The sequence below is a fragment of the Aythya ferina genome (genome assembly GCF_964211825.1).
Source record: "Aythya ferina genome assembly, chromosome: 1".
NCBI lineage: Eukaryota > Metazoa > Chordata > Aves > Anseriformes > Anatidae > Aythya > Aythya ferina.
This window is the reverse complement of record NC_140296.1, coordinates 39,289,216-39,310,579: the sequence shown is the minus strand read 5'-3', so window position 1 is coordinate 39,310,579 and position 21,364 is coordinate 39,289,216. Positions and strand designations below refer to the sequence as shown.

General features: G+C 35.9%; 1 protein-coding gene and 1 long non-coding RNA gene across 9 annotated transcripts in view; one reads left to right on the top strand and one right to left on the bottom strand.

The window, feature by feature from the left end:
• The window catches only part of PCDH9 (protocadherin 9), a 748,214-nt gene that overhangs the window by 377,404 nt on the left and 349,446 nt on the right, over window positions 1-21,364 (top strand). Inside the window, exon 3 of one of the 8 annotated variants that reach the window (XM_084510733.1) lies at window positions 19,634-19,669. The exons of the other annotated variants lie outside the window; for them this stretch is intronic. Coding sequence (XP_084366859.1) covers window positions 19,634-19,669 — 36 coding nt within the window. The remainder of the gene's footprint in view (window positions 1-19,633; window positions 19,670-21,364) is intronic. 8 annotated transcript variants of the gene reach the window in all.
• Window positions 1-21,364, bottom strand: part of LOC311432388 — a 73,541-nt gene that overhangs the window by 32,051 nt on the left and 20,126 nt on the right. The gene's annotated exons all lie outside the window — the stretch shown is intronic.

Genomic DNA, 21,364 nt, shown 5'->3' with positions numbered 1-21,364 from the left:
GACAATAAACATCTCTTATTCATAGCACTGAAAGATCAGAGACCTTAACAAGAGCATAGTCTAAATAAAATATTCAGAACAAAGCTCTGCATTAAATTAAGGTGCAGCATCAAGTACAAATATTTCCTGATTCTCCCATACATGATTGTCCCAACTCAATATAGATTAAGAGATGGCAGAGGCACTTATGACACCTTATTTCTTCCCTGAATGGCCCCAAGCTTACCCCATTAAAGATGGAGAAAAGGTTAGTGCTCTTAGCATACAGATGGCATTGTCTTTGCAGCCCTCAGTTCTTGTGAACAGGAGCAAGAAAACGATCATGTAATGATCATGGTTATTCATGACCTCTTTTATTACTGTGTTATTTCCAAAATACAGTTTAGAACATTTGGCATCATAATAGTAAATTGGCATAGTACTTTGCGAGGTGATAAATTCTGTAACCTGTTCAGTCAAGTATGATAATTTAGTTTACTGTTTTAGGCATAAAATTTGTGAATTTAAAATAAAACTGCTCAAAACCATAATATCATTTAGTGTATATAAAACTATTTTTCTCCACTGATACCTGTAAGATTTTTTAACTGCTGCCTAGTGTGCCACTGAGCACAAGCTGCTGCTCTATTTATTCTGCCTTTGGTTGGTCAAAAATATTATGTCATGCTTTTGGCTGGTTTCAGTGGGTATTGTATCAGGTATAACAGTTGAGTTAGATATTTGCAAGATTGCATGTATTCCCAAAGGACAGAAAGCAGTTATCATAGCTAATGTGATATGTGTTTACCTTTTTGCCCTCTGCAAACCGTTTTCCACACACCAAGGACAAAATTTAAGTTCTGAACTAATAAGCCCTTAAGAGAGAGAGTCCCTGCTAATTATAATTTCCAGTGCTGCTTTTTTATTCCTTTGTAATCTCGGTAACCATTTTAACACCTTGTCAGGCATTCAGGAACTTCCATCTGTGCAGCCTAGTGCATTTGTGAAATAAACCCATCTGTACAGCTGATTAAAAATTGGATGTAGTCCATGTTTTGTCTTGATCCTGAAAGAAACAGTATTGCTGCAGCAGTTGTTAATGTAGGGTCTGAGTATAGAATGGAATGCACAAGGCTAATGGAGCAAAATAGCTTTTGGTGTTTTCATTTGTATTTAATAATTATTTAAAATAAAATCAGAACAAATTAAGTGTGACAAGCATGACCAATCAGAAAGGCTGCAGAGTTCAAGTCTGCAGAAACCTGAGATCTGAGAAGCATGAAGCAACTCTAGAACTGCTGTCATTTTAAACAAGGTGAATCCAGGAAGCTAGCAACTTCACATATACCCTTCTTACTCTTAGAGAAACATTCTTAAATTTATTTTTAGAGTGAATTTCTTTCATATGTGGTTTTTCTTGGTGTGGTAGGCAGTCTTCAGTAGCATGCATGTTTTTGGAGACATGGAAGAACAGATGCATAATTCTTCTATCTACAGACTGGGTCAGTAGAGTAACTGCCTCTGACTACTTGATTTCCAAGTGCATTTAGTATTCAAAGATACAATCTCTCATATTTCCATTCATAATTGCTCTGCCACTGCTGGAGGTTTTATGAATGCAAAGCTGCATCTTCAAAAGGTCGCAGGCAACATCTTATCTTTCGAAAAACAAAAAAGAACAGCAAAAACTAACCAAGCCATATAAGTTACTAAAAAGTAAAGATGAAAATGTGTAGATAGCAAGTATATTATCTTTTCATAATTAGTCACATGGGTATATTGAAAAGAATAATGAAGAGGAAGAGAAGGTATGGGAAGAGCATAAGAGACAGGGTGAGAATCTTTGATTACCATACTAAAACAGGATATGAGTAACATATTAACATAGGATCTGTTATGTGGGTCTGCAAGTTAATGTTTATGCAAGCAAATAAATCTTCATGAGATGCCATATCACCATGGAAATGTACTAGGTCATACTAGATCACATTTTATTAGTGCAATGCCCAATTGTTCCTTAGCATTGCATGAATGTGGCTATGTTGCTTTTATTCCAAAGGTATTTCAGACATCGCTTGCTCAGGGATATGTCACATGGTCACTTGCATGGTATGGACATGCTTACTGGGGCTTTGTAAATAACAGGAGGTTCAATTTAGCAATAAAATATTATTCATTATTTGAAGTTCAATGTACTTCAAAATCCATTAATATTAGCACCATTACAGAATATCATGTGGTCTTCTACATGAAACAACACCTGAAACTTCCTGAGCTATGAGTTAGGTTTATTGCCCTTTATTTCAATACAAATACAGGACTGCTATCCATTCAATTATTTGGAAGCCCTTCAGAAGGACTTTCAAAGTCTGTAGACTGAAAGAATTTTTCTGAATTTACGGAACTGTAACTTAAAATGGAACATAACCTTAGGTTTTTACATGCAAAATATGGAGGTTTTAGATGCCTAAAGGTACCAACAATACTGCATAAACTGCCATAACTCACAAAATGGAGCAGCACTGTCTTTTATACTGCTAAAAGTATATATGATTTTCTTTTGCTTTTGTCAGGTGATTTACGGTAATCAACAGAAAACCAAGACCTTAATTATAAAGTAGGCATTGCTGATAATTATATTCAATAGCAGTGTCATATACTAAAAGTAAAAGTAAAAATAAAAATCCCGGAATATTGCTAGAAATGAAGGAAAATCCAGATTTCCAATGAAAGAATAGGATAGAAGGGATTTATTCATTGAACCAAGATAAAGAATTCTTTAAATATACAATTAATATTTGTATTAAATTTATAATTGTTGTGGTTTAACCCGGCTGGCAGCTAAACACCACGCAGCCGTTCGCTCACCCTCCCCCCTCCCTCTCTGGGACAGGGGAGAGAAATGGAAAGTGAAGCCCGTGAGTTGAGATAAAGACAGTTTAATAAGACAGGAAAATAATAATAATAATAATAATAATAATAATAATAATAATACAATGATGATAATAGTACTACTACTAATAATATGTACAAACAAGTGATGCACAATGCAATTGCTCACCACCCGCTGACCGATGCCCAGCCTAACTGAGCAGTCCGGCCCCCTCCCCCAGCTAGCCACCCCTATATATTGTTTAGCATGACGTCAGATGGTATGGAATACCCCTTTGGCTAGTTCGGGTCACCTGTCCTGGGTCTGTCCCCTCCCAGCTCTTACTGCACCCCCAGCCTGCCTGTTGGCAGGACAGAGCGAAAGTCTGAGATGTCCTTGGCTTGGTATAAGCACTGCTCTGCAACAATTAAAACATCGGGGTGTTATCAGCACTCTTCTCATCCTAAGCCAAAACACAGCATTCCACCAGCTACTAGGAAGAAAATTAATTCTGTTCTAACTGAAACCAGGACAATAATAAATTCATATTTATATAAATTATATAAATATATATAATTATAAATATATATATAGAAATAATATATAAATACATAAAATTTATATATATATATTTACATAATTTATATACATTTATATTTATAAATTTATATTTAAATTACATTTAGCTGTTTAAGGATGGAGAAAGGTACAATGTATTTATTTATTTATTTATTTTTATTGAAAAGTGAAAACATTTAATCTGAGGATGGGAAAAGACAACTGTAATTATACACTACAGAACTGCTGCCAACTGAGTATTGTTTTGTTAAATATGACTCCCTTTTGGTGATAATAACAATACGTCATTTGGTGGATTGTGAATTCCCTTAAGAAATTTATGATCCTGAAGCTGAACAAATCCCAAATGCTGGTGTCTGACTTAAACACAATAAATACAGCTGCTTCCTGTATAGGACATGTGTCACTAAAATATTTTTTAAATACTGTGTTTGGAATTTCGGTCTCATGTTTTCCAGTTACACTGGCTTGAGTGTATTTCATAGCAATTCATTTTAATATTTAGCAAAGTGCAAGTGAAAAGAATATTATTGATGATTTTTTTCCCCTCCCTGGTCCTTCCTCCCTCCCTGTTTCAAATACACTAGTCTACACAGTGCTGAGCCATCTGCTTCAGGTGTATCATCTTCAGCACCTAAAAAAGGTGCACAAAGTGAATATTTTGGGTGTAATCCAGTCATTATCATTATGTGAAGAGGGTTTCCTTAAAGTCAAGATACCTGACTGGTGACTCATATTCTGGTTTCTTTAATAGACTAATATACAGAGAGTTTTCTCATTCCATGTGGACCAATGACTAAAGGTGCTCCAGGGAAGTACTGTACTGAAGACAACAGAAAGAATTAATTTAAGCAATATTATACACAAATCCCCATTGCCTTTTCACACCAGAATGTTAATTCTAGGGATATGTGACCCCACTGGAGTTTGTGTCAGTATAAGATGGGATAATATAGAAGTGTAGCACAACTGAGGGAATAACTTTTAGGTTTGAATAATGCTGACTTCTATATGATAATGACAAATTCACCAGTGGTTTACATGGATGTAACATAGGATATCATTTGGCTTATGAATTGTATAATAAAGAGTTTGTCCCAGAGTTTTTACCTGACAATAACCATGGTAGTTTTATATACATACTAATTTATTCAGTGCAGTATCTAATCAAGATGAAAGTAAAAAGGTTCCAAAGATCATGTTTGTAATCAAATAAATTTAAGGGGCTAAAATTTAACATTAATATTCACCTCCCCTGCCCCAACATATTTTCTAAGCAGACATCTTTTTCAGCCAAACTGTTTAAGCATCTGATCCAAAGTCATTAACATAACAGTATTTCAGCAAAAGTCATACTGAGAGCTATTGGTTTATTAGTGTCTGAATCCAGAAGGCATATAGAAATAGAATCAACTGACAATCTTCGCTTCAGAAGTGATGCACTGATAAATGGTTTAACATTATATATATATATATATATATTTATTTGCCAGTGCTTTGAGAGATGATTGAAGATTATATTGTTAAGATTTCTCATATGTCTACTTTATGATGGTATTTTTATTTTTCACACCAAGTTACAAATTAAATGGCACTTATTAATGAGATGTTTATTGTTATCTTACTAAGTCATGGTGTTATACCAAATTTATCACACAATTTCATTGACTGAAACTGACATCTACAGTCATGTCAGTTAATGTATCTCTTGGTTCTACTAGGATGAGACTAGAGAAAATTTTTGAGCTAGAAAAAATCATGAACAAGAAAAGCTGTAAAGTATACCAATACAAAGAGCAAACTATAAGCATGGTTAAAGTCCAGAATAATTATCAGAGAACTGGAGGAATGAAGAAATCTGCCAGCCTGTAGGAGACAATGATGGGATGCCATTGGTCTGAACAATTTATTCCATTCGTGCTTCATCTTTGTCTTAAATTCATTTTGCTAGATCCAATCTAAATGCAGTAAAGGGAGGATACTGAGCTGTGGCTGCAGAGTAGAGGAAAATGGAGAGGAGCTGGGGGAAAACAGGCAGCAACCAAGGCACATCTAAGCAGCATCTCAAACAAAGAGCAGTGGATGAATTCCCTAAGATACTTGATAGCTGAGGTAACCATATCAGGCTTGTAGGATAGTTACTAGTCTTCAAAAAACTCATCATGTCTAAATGGATAACTACAGATTAATTATGCAGGTAGAGCCTGGCAGCTGGAGCTTGACAGTTTGACAAAGACTGTGACAAGATGAAATGAATGGAGAATCTTGGACATTTCCCCCCCCCCCCCCCCCCCCCATTTTAATCCAAGAACGGCTTGAGACCTCTTACAAATATTTTAATAAATTGAACACATAGCCACAGGACACAGCATGCATATTTAGAGTAGAAACCTGTAACACATTTAAAACACATATCTCAAGAACATGCTTCAAACTTTTCTAAGTTTTTAGCAGTGATTAATTACAGACATAATTCTCTGGATTCCTATGGAACATATAATAAGTTATAATAAGAATTTATTTCTTCTGCAGATGTTTTCCTACCACAAAAGTGAGTGATTAAAGCAAGAACCTTTACCATCTTTTGTGTTGTATTAGTAAAGCTTTCCTGCTGTGATTTCCAAGTTGACTGATGGACACAAAATTAATCAGCTGGATACCAAAGTTTCCATGACACCTGTATTACAGTATTAAATTGTTTCTGTTTCAAATGGCTTAGCTGAAGTTAGCCCTTGGAGCAATTCTGAGAAGCAGTTATTCTCACAAGCAGTGGCTTGCTAGGTCCTCAGATTCTTTTTTTTTTTTTTTTTTTTTTTTAATTTATCATAGTATTCTCAGGGTAGATTTCTTTTGAAAGACATGGTTTGACAGTAGAAACTATCATGATGTATGTATGTGTTAGAATAACAGCTCATTTAAACTGTAATCACAGAGGGTGAAACTGTATTTGAACTACCAATGTACAGAGTAGCTACATGTGGTTTATAGGTCAAAGTATAATAGTGTGAGCATTTTTTGATTGGTACAAATTGTAACCACTGTTGTCAATTTGGCTCCAAGAATCCCACGCACTTGGGGGAAAAATAATGTGTTTTTTAACGATGCCAAAGTACTTCAGGATATTGCTTCACCAAATATTAATTCTTCTGTGCAAGTTCCACTTTCCTTTTAGTGCTGCCCCCAATTAAAGCTTTAAGCACTTAACCTGTAGTTGTGAAAAAAGCATTTATGATGGGTGTAATCTTACTCCCAGAGGTCTAATTATCTCAGTTGGTTCCCAATTAATCCATGAAGTTGTTAGGTCTTCCTTTTAATTAGATCTGTTCTTCTTGAAGAACAGTTTTATTTTTCATATTTCACTTTATTATTTCCTTCACTGGAACCCTGCAGGGTGGGAATACTACTTTGAAATGTTCTTATTTGTTTGATTGCTGGTTGATGCTTAATGAAGATGATATTCTTTACCCACAGCTTGCATTAAAGTTCAGTTTGGAAATTGGAATACAAGCCCTTTAAGCATGGAAATTAAATGTAAATATAAATATGTACTGAATGAGAGAGTGCATACTTGCTTTATTCTAAAGCAATTATTCAAAGTTTTTTGTTCTATTTTTTTCTTCTTTTTTTTTAATGTTAAGGCCTAATCTCACAAAAATTGAAATCGAGGTAATTCTGTACACATTCTGCATTAACATTTTATTAAAAAATATTAATGCATATATTTAAGAGATGTCATAAAGGAATGCATAAATGAGAAAGTTGGATGTATAGTCATATTTACCTCCTCATTTTCACCTGTGAAAAAATCCTCTTTTCATATAACAGAGATCTGCAGTCAGGAAGAGAAGCTTTATTAATCAATCACAAAAACACCCAGCAAGTGAAATATTATCCAAAGATTGTTGGAATTTCAATTATTCCTCAATTTGTGCTTCAACTCTGCATGTCTGTTTCGTCTATTGTGTCTCAGTGATATTCCCTTGCTGTATTCCATCAAAAATCAGTTTACCCACTGGAACAGTGACGCACTTCTAGAAAAAAAAGTGATCAGCTGTGGCATTCTTAACTATTGAATTTAGCCAGACAAGGTATAAAAATCTATTTGATGCTTATATTTTCACTGACTTAAATGGTTTGTTCCCACCATGTTGTGTAAGTTCTTCCTTCCCTTCCCTTCCCTTCCCTTCCCTTCCCTTCCCTTCCCTTCCCTTCCCTTCCCTTCCCTTCCCTTCCCTTCCCTTCCCTTCCCTTCCCTTCCCTTCCCTTCCCTTCCCTTCCCTTCCCTTCCCTTCCCTTCCCTTCCCTTCCCTTCCCTTCCCTTCCCTTCCCTTCCCTTCCCTTCCCTTCCCTTCCCTTCCCTTCCCTTCCCTTCCCTTCCCTGCCCTTCCCTTCCCTGCCCTGCCCTGCCCTGCCCTGCCCTGCCCTGCCCTGCCCTGCCCTGCCCCGCCCCGCCCCTGCCCCTTCTCTTTCTCCTTTTTTTCCTCTACCATATTGGTAATTGCTTATTTTTGCATTAGTTTTACAGATAGTTAAATAACTGTCCATTAAGAATTCGCTATTAAGAATTACCTCATAATCAATTCAAGATCGGGAATTGTATAAACCAGGTTTAGTGTTCCTTATGTGTAATTAGTAAATTTCATTGATGTAAGACAAATAAATCAAGCAAATTTCATTCGGTAAGACAAGAATGAAAATAATAACCAAAATAAAAACATTATTATTTTTCATAGATTACATTTATGTCTACAAAAACATGCATTTTGAGTAAATTACGTAGGCTATATAAGCTGGAATGGGAATTACAACTAAAGTACAAAACCTATATATAGGCTAGAATGGAAATAATTGTTTTAGAGAGAAGAGGCTCTAATATATTTTCTACAGTAATCGGTGGCAGCAGTATAGTGCAGCATTGAAGTAATCTCTCTCTCTTTTTTTTTTTTTCTTCTTTTAGGAAAAGAAAATAAAAATACTGGATTACTTTGTGCCTGTTTATTAAAAGGTCTTTTTGTCTTTTTGCAGACTCTGCAATTAATGTGAACTTTTATTTACTAAGGGAATATTTTTCAATAAACATTTGAAATTTAAAAATACAACGTTTGAGGCCAGGTGGAACTGTGGAGAAAATTGGATGTTGTTGTAGCTATATTTTTAGGAAGAAAAGTGTGATATCACACTGCATTGCTGAGAAATGTTATCTAAATGTGTAAGTGGAAATGGCAGTGAAATGTCTCAATATTTTTACTTGAAGTTATTTACATTTTCTAGCAACTGAATATTTAAATGTGTAACCATGCTCACTATCTTAATATCAGGTGTTGTTTTAATTATAGTTAGTGTATGCAACATAGACAGATAAATATTCTGGAGAGAATAAAGGAAGCAGACAACTAAAGTTATAATGTATATATATGTTCTATGACCTTGCTCAAGCCTAACCCGCAGTTTATTGACATCACAGGGTGACCTACCATAATTGTTAACTTTCACCATGTTATCGTGATCACAGGTAAACATGCTAGCAATGATGGAGGTGTGTTTAGCTGGTGTTATTGATGTACAAGGCAGGTGGCACAGGGCTAAAAATAAGACCAGCTGCTCCACTTCCTGTCTTCATTAGAAATAATACTTTTACTGACAACTATGTAATAGAAAATATAATATCAACAAAAAAAAGAAAGACTTAGTTTGAAAACATGTTGGAGTTTACTAAGACAAATCATCAGATTCTGATCCATTCAAGCCAGAATATAAAACTTGCCAGTAGATGGCATGACCCTGTCCCTCACTTATCAGTGCTTCTTCAAGTAAATGAAAAGAGAAATCAAGTTCAGGCCCAGAGTGGTGATCCATGAAAGTTAAGTACACTTCAGGGACATTGTGATAAAGCTGAGGTTGCAGCTGTTTGCAGGTAGATTAAAAGGGAATGCAGAAAATAATAATTTTATTGTGGCTGAAAGAATTTATATAAATGCTTCAGAAAAAATAATAGATATTTGAAAATATTTTTGGTGTAGATTACTTTCATTGTGTGTGAAATTTTTAGTTGATTTTTATTAAAGGGGTTACTAATTGTGAAATCTAACCTCTGAAATTGCTCTGATAGACCTTTGTTTATTATGCAGTAATTAGAAAGGCTCCATTAGCATCTATGCTCTGAACTTTTCAGTGTAGTTCAGGACACATGGTAGTATAGCCAATTAAAACAAAAACATTTAAGTGGGTAAGAAAACTATTAAAGCCAATTCATTAGACCTGCATATTTTGGGGTCAGTAGTACAGAACATGCACATCAAAGCAGAAAAAGCTTGAGTTGCTAATATGCCCCAAAGCACTGAAGTGAGCAGCATTGCAGATTGTGAATTTGAGAGGTAGGGCAGCCTTAGGGTACTGATTACATTGATGAGGATATGGTAATGACTTAAGCAGCTGTCAGGAGTTACAGAGACCAAAATCCACAAGGATGTGTGGCTAAGTAACAGATGCCTTTAAAACTGTCTGTTTTGCTACTGTTCAGTAACCTACAGCAAAACTTTAATGAGGTGACCTCCACAGCACTTTGTACGTAGTCTGAGTTTTCATTTTTCAAAAACCATTTTTCTTGCAGCAGTGGATGAGCTCAAACAGAGCCAAATTTAAGAGTTATCAATACAAGCACCAGATCAAAGAGCAGAAACAGAGGGGAAGAAGGTGATTTGTAAGAACACTGAATAGTAAATTATTTCAGTCAATACAGGTCCTTTTATTTCAGTCAATACAGGCTCTATACAAATCCAACAGAGATGAGATACCAATGATACTAGAATACTCTTTAAGGATACTCTTTAAGGACAGTGCTACACTGGAGAGATAAGATCGGTTTGCTGTAATGCCCAATCATATTCCAAATACTTTCAACAATCTAACCAAAGCCTGTAGACAAAGAATCAGAGATAGAAATAGATTCATCAACAGGATGAAAGAACCTAGTGAGTGAAAGCAGAATTTGTTTTTGGACAAACTTGTTTTCTCTCACAAAAGTTAGCAATCTTAAAGTTAGGTGCTAGGTCAAAACTCGTAATCCCAGGTCATTTCTATGGACAGTATGGAAAAAACAGTCTCAAGAGAGTGAATCAAGAGAGTGTCCAGGGCATCTAATTTATGTTGTGGAAATTGTTCTTTGGAGGATCTTTCTCTTTTATCTTTAGAGGTGAATTGAACGATTAGATTAGATGTATAACTTGTGTAAGGCTAAAATAACAGGCAGTGGAAGAAGGGTTAAATAATAATATGCCTGTGACAAATTATCAAGTTAGTGCCACTGTATAACTATGTATCCATTTCCTATCAATTTTCCTATATTCATTTATTACTGCACTTGCAGATCACTTATTAAGTATATGAAGTTGATTGTCTTCTTCTTTCCCCATGCTGTAATTCCACCAATGTTCCACCAATACAACTGAATTTTGCTACTTGGCCAGTATTGTCAGTAGCGGGGTGCAAAATAGTATTGGTCTCAGGGGGACAGTGGTGAATCACTGACACCTGACCTCAGTTAAGCTTATATAAAGTGCTGAAAAGTCCTCATACTGACTTTAATAATTCTTCAGGGATTGCTGTCCTTTCCTTCTGCAGCTCATACAGAGCTTTTCACATGCAGCTCAGTGATCTTGTCGACAGTGAGCACAGAAGTGAATATAGTTGAGAACCAATCAGCAGCGTGATTAATCACTGTTAACATAAGAGCAGGGTACTGCCGACTGTTGGCATGCACTGTTTGATATGAATGCATTTATCTGGGGAGGTGGAAGTCTTTCTTTATTCCGACTGAAGCAACCCTGCTGCTTCCAACAGCTGCTGAAATCAGGCACGTTTCAGTGCTATTAATTCAACATAGGAAATTGCTATCATTTTGCTGAGGTGATGGACACATGTCATTCTTGCTTGTCTGAATTCTAAAGTCAAATTACACTTGAAGACCCTTATGCTTTCAGTTAGTTAAGATTTCACTAGGTAAATGGGTTGGTCCTGGTCAAAGTTCAGTGCTATTTTTTTCACTTTGCAAATGAGGCAGGAGGTTTCCAAACTAGTGAGACTCAAGAGTAAACTAAACAGTGCAAACTCCTTTATACCATTTGTAAACAGCTCTCTAAGCTGATATTATGTATGATAAAAATCAAGGATTTTCATATTATTCTAGCATCTCAAAATTACACTACCTTTTCCCTGCTGTTTTTATCAGAATATTATTATTAATTTTTCTTGCTTTGGTCCCCAGTGAAGATGATCGCTTGTTACTTTCTTTTGATGTCTGCCAGATGCTGAATAACCACTTGATGATATGAATATTATGGGACCAAGTCTTTTCCTTTTCACAAAGACTTAGACTTTCAATTGACAAGGCAAACATTAAATCTAAGCTAATGTATTTACTCTAGACTCCTGTCTACCACGCTGGTGTATGAGCATCTTCTAGCTGAAAAATAGCACTCTCCTTGTTTGAGATAATTAGAAAGCTTACCATGCTCCATGCTCACAAAAGGTTTATATTGCTTGTGGAAAGACCCTCCCCCCTGCCCCGGGTTAATTTTTTAAGATACAGGTTTTCAGTATTACGTTCCATTTGTATATTCGTAGGACAATATTTCTGAAGAACTTAATCTTGTATTATTTGTAGAATTTTATTAAATAAAGATCATCAAGCTTTACATTTCCAAGTTCTGACAACCTGTCTCATAACCTGTCTCAAGTGGCATTTTGGACTCGTACGTAACATTATAATGAGTGTACCTTGCACAAGAAACTATGAAGACATTATGTGGTTTTGTTTTATTTTGCTTTATTGTTGTCATGAAACACTGAGTTAAAGTAAAATAATAGTTATTATGAAAATGTATAAAAATATATATCTCAAAATGATGGGTCTCTAAATTGTTATATTTTATCACTATTCTGACATGATTTTGTGTAGCAGCAAGATTTGGAACCCTTTGGTTACTAAATAATTAGAAGCAATAAGGCTTTGTTTATTTATTTATTTGTTTGTTATTGTTTTACTTATTAAAAAAAAAAAAGAAAGAAAAAAGATGCTGTCAATTTAAGTTGTCATATAGCTGACATCTGTGCTTTTATCTAAGTAGGGTATATTGCCAAGGTGATGATTTTGTTTGCATTCTCACAGGAATTGTTTGCATTCTCAGGTTAGGTGCAACACATTGTTCTGCCTTTCTTTTTTTTGATAGCATGGAGCAAATGGCATACAGATATTTATACTTCTCATTTAACATTTCAACTCATGGAGTCAATCACATGTTATTGGTGACATGATCAGTACAGAATCCATGAAATTTTGACTCTTTCAGGTGGATGATGCCTGCTTAAACAGTTACATGTAGTAGAGTGACAGTGAACTGTTTATGCAGACAAGTAGGATTGGGAAAGCATTATAGAAATTAAAATATTGCTTTAATGACATGCTTAAAAGAGCAAGTTAAACCTTGCTATTATAAATATCCCCAATTAGAAAAGTGAATGAAAATATTTAGCAATGTGTATCTAAATTTTATATATATATGTTTTGCCTCCAATATATAATTACCTCTAATATTTTTCATTGCTAGTATTTCTTGCATGTCCTATTTCTGTTTATGGCCATTTAAGGTTTTTTGTTAACCGATTTAGCAGTTTAATAACAGTACATAAAATGAAACATTAATGTAGTATTTGGTGAATAAAATAGAATATCTGCTTGAATTTTGATTGACAGACCATTATATGAAATAAAAAAAAAAAAAGTCTTAATCAATAAATTCCAAGCCATTTGTCTAGCATGAGTAAAGATAGACTTTCACTATTGCTTAGAACACCAGCCAGATGGAGACTAGTAAGTACCTTATAAACAAAAACATGACAATAATGGAATGTTGGCCTATTAACATGAAAACTTGAGGATACTCCTTCCATGCACTGCTTAAATAAACTGTTTCAGAAAATGAAGACCATAAATAGTAATTATTTTTTGCATTACTAGCAAAATCCAGAGCATCAGCAACCAATACCAAAAAAGGACCACTTAAAGAAAGCTTTTCATGTTATAAGGGCAAGTGTGTGTCATATGAGATAAAACAGGTATTTTCATAAAACCTGTGCTGTAATGTGAATATTTTAAACTCTGCTTAGAAGTGCTTAATTTAGATGGCAAAAACAAAATTACGTGTCTAGGATAGCATTTTCATGATTAGGAAGCTAGATATTCCTTTTAAAGGAAACCTTGAGCCTTGGTTTCCTAAATTCTGTCATAATGTATGACTGAGTTCAAAATGACATGAATCTCCCTGTTTCTGATTTTCCTTGAAGAATCTGCAGACTTAATAATCAAGCCAGATTATAGAACAGTACATGGCATTTTGGACAGCAGATGAGCTTTGGCTGAAGTGTGAATTGAGTCCTCATCTAACATTACATTACAAGAATATCATCTAACATATGGTAGAAAATTAGAATCCCAAACCTGAGTGTAGTTTTCAACTGGTTTAGTTTTACTAGCTTTTGAAGATGTATTTCTTGTGCCTTAAGTTTCAAAATTATATTCCAATAGGAGCTATTCAGTATCTCTAACACCCATTGTTTAATGTAAAAATCTACATGACAGAATCATAGAATGGTTTGGGTTGGAGGGAACCTTAAAGATCATCTTATTACAAACCCCCTGCCATGGGCACCTTCCACTAGACCAGGTTGCTCAAAGCCCCAGCCAGTCTGACCTTGAACACTTCCAGGGATGGGGCATCCCCAGCTTCTCTGGCAACGTGTTCCAGTGTCTCACCACCCTCTGAGTGAATTTCTTCCTTATATCTAATCTAATTCTAACCTCTTTTAGTTTAAAGCCATTACTCCTTGTCGTATCACTACATTCCTGATAAAGAGCTCCTCTTCTTTATTGTACCTACCTGAACAATCCCATCTCCCTCAGCTTGTCTTCATATGAGACATGCTCCAGTCCTTTGATTGTTGTTGTGGCCTTCCTCTGGATTCATTCTAATAGCTCTATGTCCATCTGGGGATCCTAGAGGTGAGCACAATACTCCAGGTGGGGGTCTCACAAGAGCAGATGGAGGGGCAGAATCATCTCCCTCAACCTGCTGGCTATGCTGCTTTTAATGCAGCCCAGGACATGGTTGGCTTTCTGGGCTGCAAGCACACAATGCCAGCTCATGTTGAGCTTCTCATTAACCAGCTCCCGGCTCCTTCTCCTCAAGGCTGTTCTCAATCCGTTCTCTGCACAGCCTGTATTTGTGGTTGGGATTGCCCTGACCTAGATGCAGGACCTGGCACCTTGCCTTGTTGGACTTCAAAAGGTTTGCACAGGTCCACTTCTCAAGTTTATCAAGGTCCCTCAGAATGGCATCCCTTCCTTCCAGTGTGTCACATCTGAATTTTAAAGAAAACTGAAAATGCTTGCTACCTGATCTAGAAAAGTGTCCTATCTTCTAATTTTGTTGGGGAATTTCAAATTACAGCAGGGACATCCTATTTCTAATTGAGTATATATATTCCCAAATAATCTCATATACAGTTATTAGAGAAGGGCTAGTATTTATTTTTCTGTTTTGTTTGTTTCTTATCAAGGAAGTCTTTTGAAAGCAGTAGTCTTAGTTAGGTATGTTTTCCTACTGCTTTGGGTGTTCTTCCTGATAATTTTTAATCTTTGTATGGTGACTTAAAAATTATTTGCATGCTTGAAGTCAACTCAACCATTTCTCATTCTCCATTACATATTCTTAATGTGCATGTTAAAGAGATGAAGCTTGGAATATTATTAAAATACCTCTTCTAAAGCTATTACTTTATTTGGCATTGACTTGACAAATATTACCTCCTGACATCTAGAAGTTTGTCAATAATACTTTGTGTGCTAGAACATACAACATGCTTAAGAACTGCAACTATTTAATGATGCTTCATTAATTTCAATGGAATGCTGGGAGGCATATTTTCAAAATGCCATACTGTTATCACTGTTCTGGGAATACATCATGTTTTGCAACAATTACAATATCCATTGGGCAATAAATCGGTTAGTTATATTCCTCTAGGCCCAGAAAATGAGCTAAATCGCTGTTTCAGAAACAACTTTTCCCAAGCTCATTTAAAATCAGAATTGGAAAGGAAACATTAGTACAGGATTAAATTGAAAGGCCAAGTGAGGTATATATAGGTACAACAGAAAGGCAACATGGGGACTGTGAACAGGATTCCTTCTGTCATAGTACACAACTAAAGATAATGAGAATGCCAAAAATATGCTGTAAATAACCTATAGCTACATATAGATAATAGTAATAAGAAAATAAAATAGGTATTTATGTTCACTGCATTTTAAGCAAGACAATGGCTTTGCAGTTTTCTTCCAGACATGGTGGTAGGAAAAAAAAAAAAAAAAAGAAAAAAGAAAAAAAAAAGAACAAAATGCCAAGCATCCTTTTAACGCCTGATGTGACTCTGTCCATACTAAGTCCATTCTAAGTTTGTATCCATTTACAGGTTTTGATCCCTTAAATACTGTAATGTCCTGAAAAAAAATATATATATAAAAATAAAAAAAAAATAAAAAAAATATATAAAAAAATAATTGAGTACCAAGGAATATCTCATGGAGGAATCATTCCTTCAATATTCATACACATACACATGTGTGTATGTATTTATTACGTATTTTTTCATGCATATATCATTCTATATGGGCATTATTATTTCTCCCCAGACATTGGGTCCTACACCTGGGGCACAACAACCCCAAGCAGCACTACAGGCTGAGTGGTTAGAAAGCTGCCTGGCGGAGAAGGACCTGGGAGTATTGGTAGTTGGCTGAATATGAGCCAGCAGTGTGCTCAGGTGGCCAAGAAGGCCGACAGCATCCTGGCTTGCATAAGAAGCAGCGTGGCCAGCAGGATTAGGGAAGTGATTGTCCCCCTGTACTCAGCTCTGGTGAGGCCGCACCTCAAGGACTGTGTTCAGTTTTGGGCCCCTCACTACAAGAAGAACATGGAGGTGCTCGAGAGAATCCAGAGAAGGGCAACGAAGCTGGTGAGGGGTCTGGAGAACAAGTCTTAGAGGAGTGGCTGAGGGAGCTGGGATTGTTCAGCCTGGAGAAGAGAAGGCTCAGGGGTGACCCTATTGCTCTCTACAGATACCTTAAAGGAGGCTGTAGTGAGGTGGGGTGTTGGTCTATTCTCCCACATGCCTGGTGACAGGATGAGGGGGAACGGGCTAAAGTTGCGTCAGGGGAGGTTTAGGTTGGATATGAGGAAGAACTTCTTTACTGAAAGGGTTGTGAGGCATTGGAATGGGCTGCCCAGGGAAGTGGTGGAGTCACCATCCCTGGAGGTCTTTAAAAGACGTTTAGATGTAGAGTTTAGTGATATGGTTTAGTGGAGGACTGGTTAGTGTTAGGTCAGAGGTTGGACTAGGTAATCTGGGAGGTCTCTTCCAACCTAGACAATTCTGTGATTCTGTGATTCCTTTAACTCTGATTCATGTAAAATGAAACAGCACAATTGTCAAGTAGTTAAAAAAGAGGAAAAAATTAATTTACATTGGAAATATTGTAAACTTGTCATAATCTTTAATAAGAAATATATTAAATATATTATGCTGTAATGTATCATGAGACTGCTTTGAATGTATGGTGCTTTGAACTGTTGAGTCTTTATTCAATAAGGGATATGTGTGCCTGTGCGCATGTGTATGTAAAGATACATATGCATATATTTTTGTATACAGATATATATATGCATGTATATACTTATATATATGTATATATAAAAATATATATTATATATATATACATATACATCTATATCTATGGATATATAATATAATCATATGTAGAGACATGTAGATAGGTTTATATGGATATATACATACATATCGATAACTATCTATCTATCTGTATCTTGCCTAAGTTCATTAAGATGGCCATCTTCTTTAGGAAGTCATACATTAAACACATGCTTGTGCGCTCACACACAAATAGGGAAAATTCTTAACTTTTTTTTAAACTAATGATATGGAGACTTGTTAAGTACTTTAAGATCTTGCGGGCAAGGGAATTATATATATTGTGCAGGAAATATATCAGGTACTTTCTTTACCTTTTATTGTTACATAAATGGAAACCTCTGAAATTATAGAAGTTTCAGAGCTGTAAAACAGATATATACAGAATTGTACATTATATTTAAAATAGAGAAAAATTCTGAAGCATAGGAAACTGAAAATCATATAGATAAAGTATCATATAAAGCATATTTCCAGTCAGTAGGCTGACTTTGGAGATTGGGAAATGCAAAAATATTGATGATTTTCTGCAGTTCTGGAGACTGAGAAAACTGCAAAGTTTTCTTCTAAAATAAGAAACAACAACATATTTGTGATGAACAGAAATGTTGACATTTCATTGTCTAGTTGGACTGAAGTAAACTGTGAACATGATGGAATCTCCAAAGTGTGTGCTTCATAATTTACTGTATTTACTGACACAGTGAGAAATACATTTTATTTATATTTGTCTATTTAATTCTTGGATAGAAGTAATTAATATCGTTAATTAATATGGGGTGGTTGATACCAAAGAAGGAAGAGATGCTATTCAAAAGGACCTGGACAGGCTGGAGAAGTGGGACCATGTGAACCAAATGAGGTTCAACAAGTCCATGTGCAAGGCGCAGGGCAAGGTCAGGTTGCCCTGACTCAAGGGCAAGACCAGACAAGAGTATGGTCTGGGAGAAGAACTTATTGAGAGCAGCCCTGTGGAGAAGGACTTGGGGGTTCTGGTAGATGAAAGGCTTGATGTGAGCCAGCAGTGCACACTTGCAGCCCAGAAGGCCAACTGCATCCTGGGCAGCATCAACACAGGTGTGACCAGCAGGTCGAGGGAGGTTATTGTCCCCCTCTACTCTGTCCTTGTAAGGCCCCCACCTGGAGTACAGCATCCAGGTTTGGAGCCCCCAGCACAAGAAAGATGTGGACCTGTTAGAGTGAGTCTAGAGGAGGGCCACAAAGATGATTAGAGGGCTGGAGCACCTCTCCTACGAAGACAGGCTGAGAGAGCTCACAATGTTCAGCCTAGAGGAGAGAAGGCTCTGGGGATACCTCATTGTGGCCTTTTAGTACTTAAAGGGGTCTTATAAAAAAGATGGAGAAGGGCTCTTTACTCATGTAGATAAGGACAGGGGGAAATGGTCTTAAACTAAAAGAAGATTTATTTAGACTAGACATTAGGAGAAAATTCTTCACTGTAAGGGTAGTGAGGCACTGGCACAAGTTACCAAGAGAAACTGTGGATGCCCCATCCCTGGAGGTGTTCAAGGCCAGGCTGGGTGGGGCCATGGCCAACCTTAATTAGTGGGTGGTATCCTTGCCTATGGCAGTGGGGTTGGAATAAGATGATCTTTAAGGTCCCTTCCAACCTAAGCCATTCTATGATTCTATTAATATATTTCCATGAGCCCTTTGCATCTGTGAAGATGCATGTTCCAGAGCTAAGAAGTAGTTCGCAGAGTTATTCACATGGGTATGTCAGAACTGCGGTCAAAGGGACAACTCCTGTAGACATACTCAACCAAACTGTCAATTCATTCAGCACTGGATGTGAGAAGAGCTGCAGAACCTTGCAAAATACTTGCTTATGCTAGATTCCCTGTTACCACCGTATGTGAGCTAGCTAGGTATAATTGGCAAAGCACAGCTGTGCAAGCTGCAGTGCACATGCAGTCCCATGTATATAGCTCCTGCAAACTGCAATGACGCCTTTCGTTGAAGAATACATGTCTCCCCAGAATTGCCTCAGGGTCAACCATGCAAAAGGTGTCATAATATGAGGACCATCAGTGAATAATTAAAAATCTTTCCTTGAGAAAGAACCCGTATTTATGTATGCATGTAACATATGACGCTGCAAATTATGATTGTACTGCCAGAGAATTTCCAGTGATGGCAGTATTAACATGAATGAAACTCAAAATGTTAATTTGTAAAACTGGAGTTATTAAAAATCTAATTCATACATTTAAATGTTTAAATGTGTTCATACATGCATATGTGTAAATATGTATACATCAAAAACAAAAACAAAAACCAAAACCCACCAACACACATCATAAAAAATTACATAGATTTTTTTTTCCCTTCTTCTTTGTTGTCTTTCTTTTTCTTCAGGTGAAATTGATTTGTAATCTCAAATTAGCCTACCCAGTAAGTATTCAAAGTATGTATATATGTGAAGATATATATATATATATATATATGCATACACACACACACACACACACACCTCTGTGTTCCAGGATTCTCTATCTGTTAATTTCAAAAATCACAAAATATTTTTGTGTTTTTAAGAAAGGGAATACACTGGAACCTCCGACTAATTGTTGTAACTTCAGTAAATAACAGTGTTGCTGTTGTACCATAATTAACATGATCAAGACCTGGGTCCTCGTAGGCTGCAATACATCAGTCTGCAATAATAACCTGGATTGTTTGTGCTACAGGTAGACATGTATTTTCTTTTTTTAAGTCTAACCTTTAAGGGAAATGCTGACCATTTTATTTGATTTCTGGTATTAGGTAACTGCAAGGATATAGCTCAGCTGTTGAGAATCCGAAATAGAAAGATGAGCACCAAGTGAGAAGAGTTCCCTATAGGAGTGCTGTAAGAATGACCAGATATATGAAGAAATTTGTGGGGAAAGATATAAAGAACTGTGGTTGATAATCTATACAATACAAAACTTCTGAGGTCATAACAAATAAAAACTTAAATCAGAAAGCAAGATTTAAATTAGACATTAGAAAATACCTTGAAACAGTAAGGATACCTAAGCACTGGGTTAGAGGTGTTGAATAAAGTTTTGAAAAGTTCACTGATGCAAGTTTTTGAAATTAGACTGATTATCAGCTAGGATAGAAACAAGTGTAGTTATTTCTGTATTGTGGAAAATGGATAGAAAATGCAATCTTTTGAACTCTAATGTCCTTTTTCTTTCATGAGTTTTTCTTTCATGATTTTTCTTTCATGACTCTGGGTCTATTCACGATTGCTTTCAGTCTTCTGACTTAAGTACAGGGATTTTTTTTTTCAAAAAATTTTTTTTGCAAGAGGGAGAAAAATGTTTTCTTTAGTGCTTTTACAAAGAAAAAAATCAATATATTTGTCTATTGTCACCTCATGCCATTTGCAAATGGAAGACTGGTCAGAATTGTTACTCTTTAAAATGATTTTGGGGAAGTGAATAGACTAAGTTGTTGTTTTCTGCCCTAATGAATTTTTCATTTTTAAAATAAATTTCAGAAGCAGGTAGCTATACTATGCTTCTACTACTGCTGCTACTATAGCTATACTAGCTATACTATTATGATTTCCTTGCAGCATTTTCTTATAATTAGAGGAAATAAGTTACAAGCTGATTTCCTGTATTTTTATTTTTTCCTCTGGGTGCATGAAAATGTACATGATAATGAAATATACATGAAAATAATGTATGGACATTTGAGCTGATTAGGTATGAAAATGCAGATGTGACTGAAGTTTTCTTGATATTTTGGAAAAATAGAACAAATGTAATGATGCTTTGCAGCAGAATTCCCTGGAAACTCCTTGTGGACAGAGACAGACTTAAGTATGGACAGTTCAGTTGGATCTAAACAGTTGAAAGATATGGTACACTAAGGATGAGGAACATGAAGCAGCAGAAGGATTGTTGCTTTTCTCTTTCCTGTTCCTAAAATGATTCCTAGAAAAAATGTTGTGTGAAGGGTTATGGTTTATATGTAGTGTGGATTAGAATCAGGCTACTGCTGAATCAGGAAGAATTATCATAAACAAGGAGCCTTGGAGAGAGTTCTTAGAAACTGAGAAGAATACAGGAAGGCTAAAGGGCTCAAAACAGA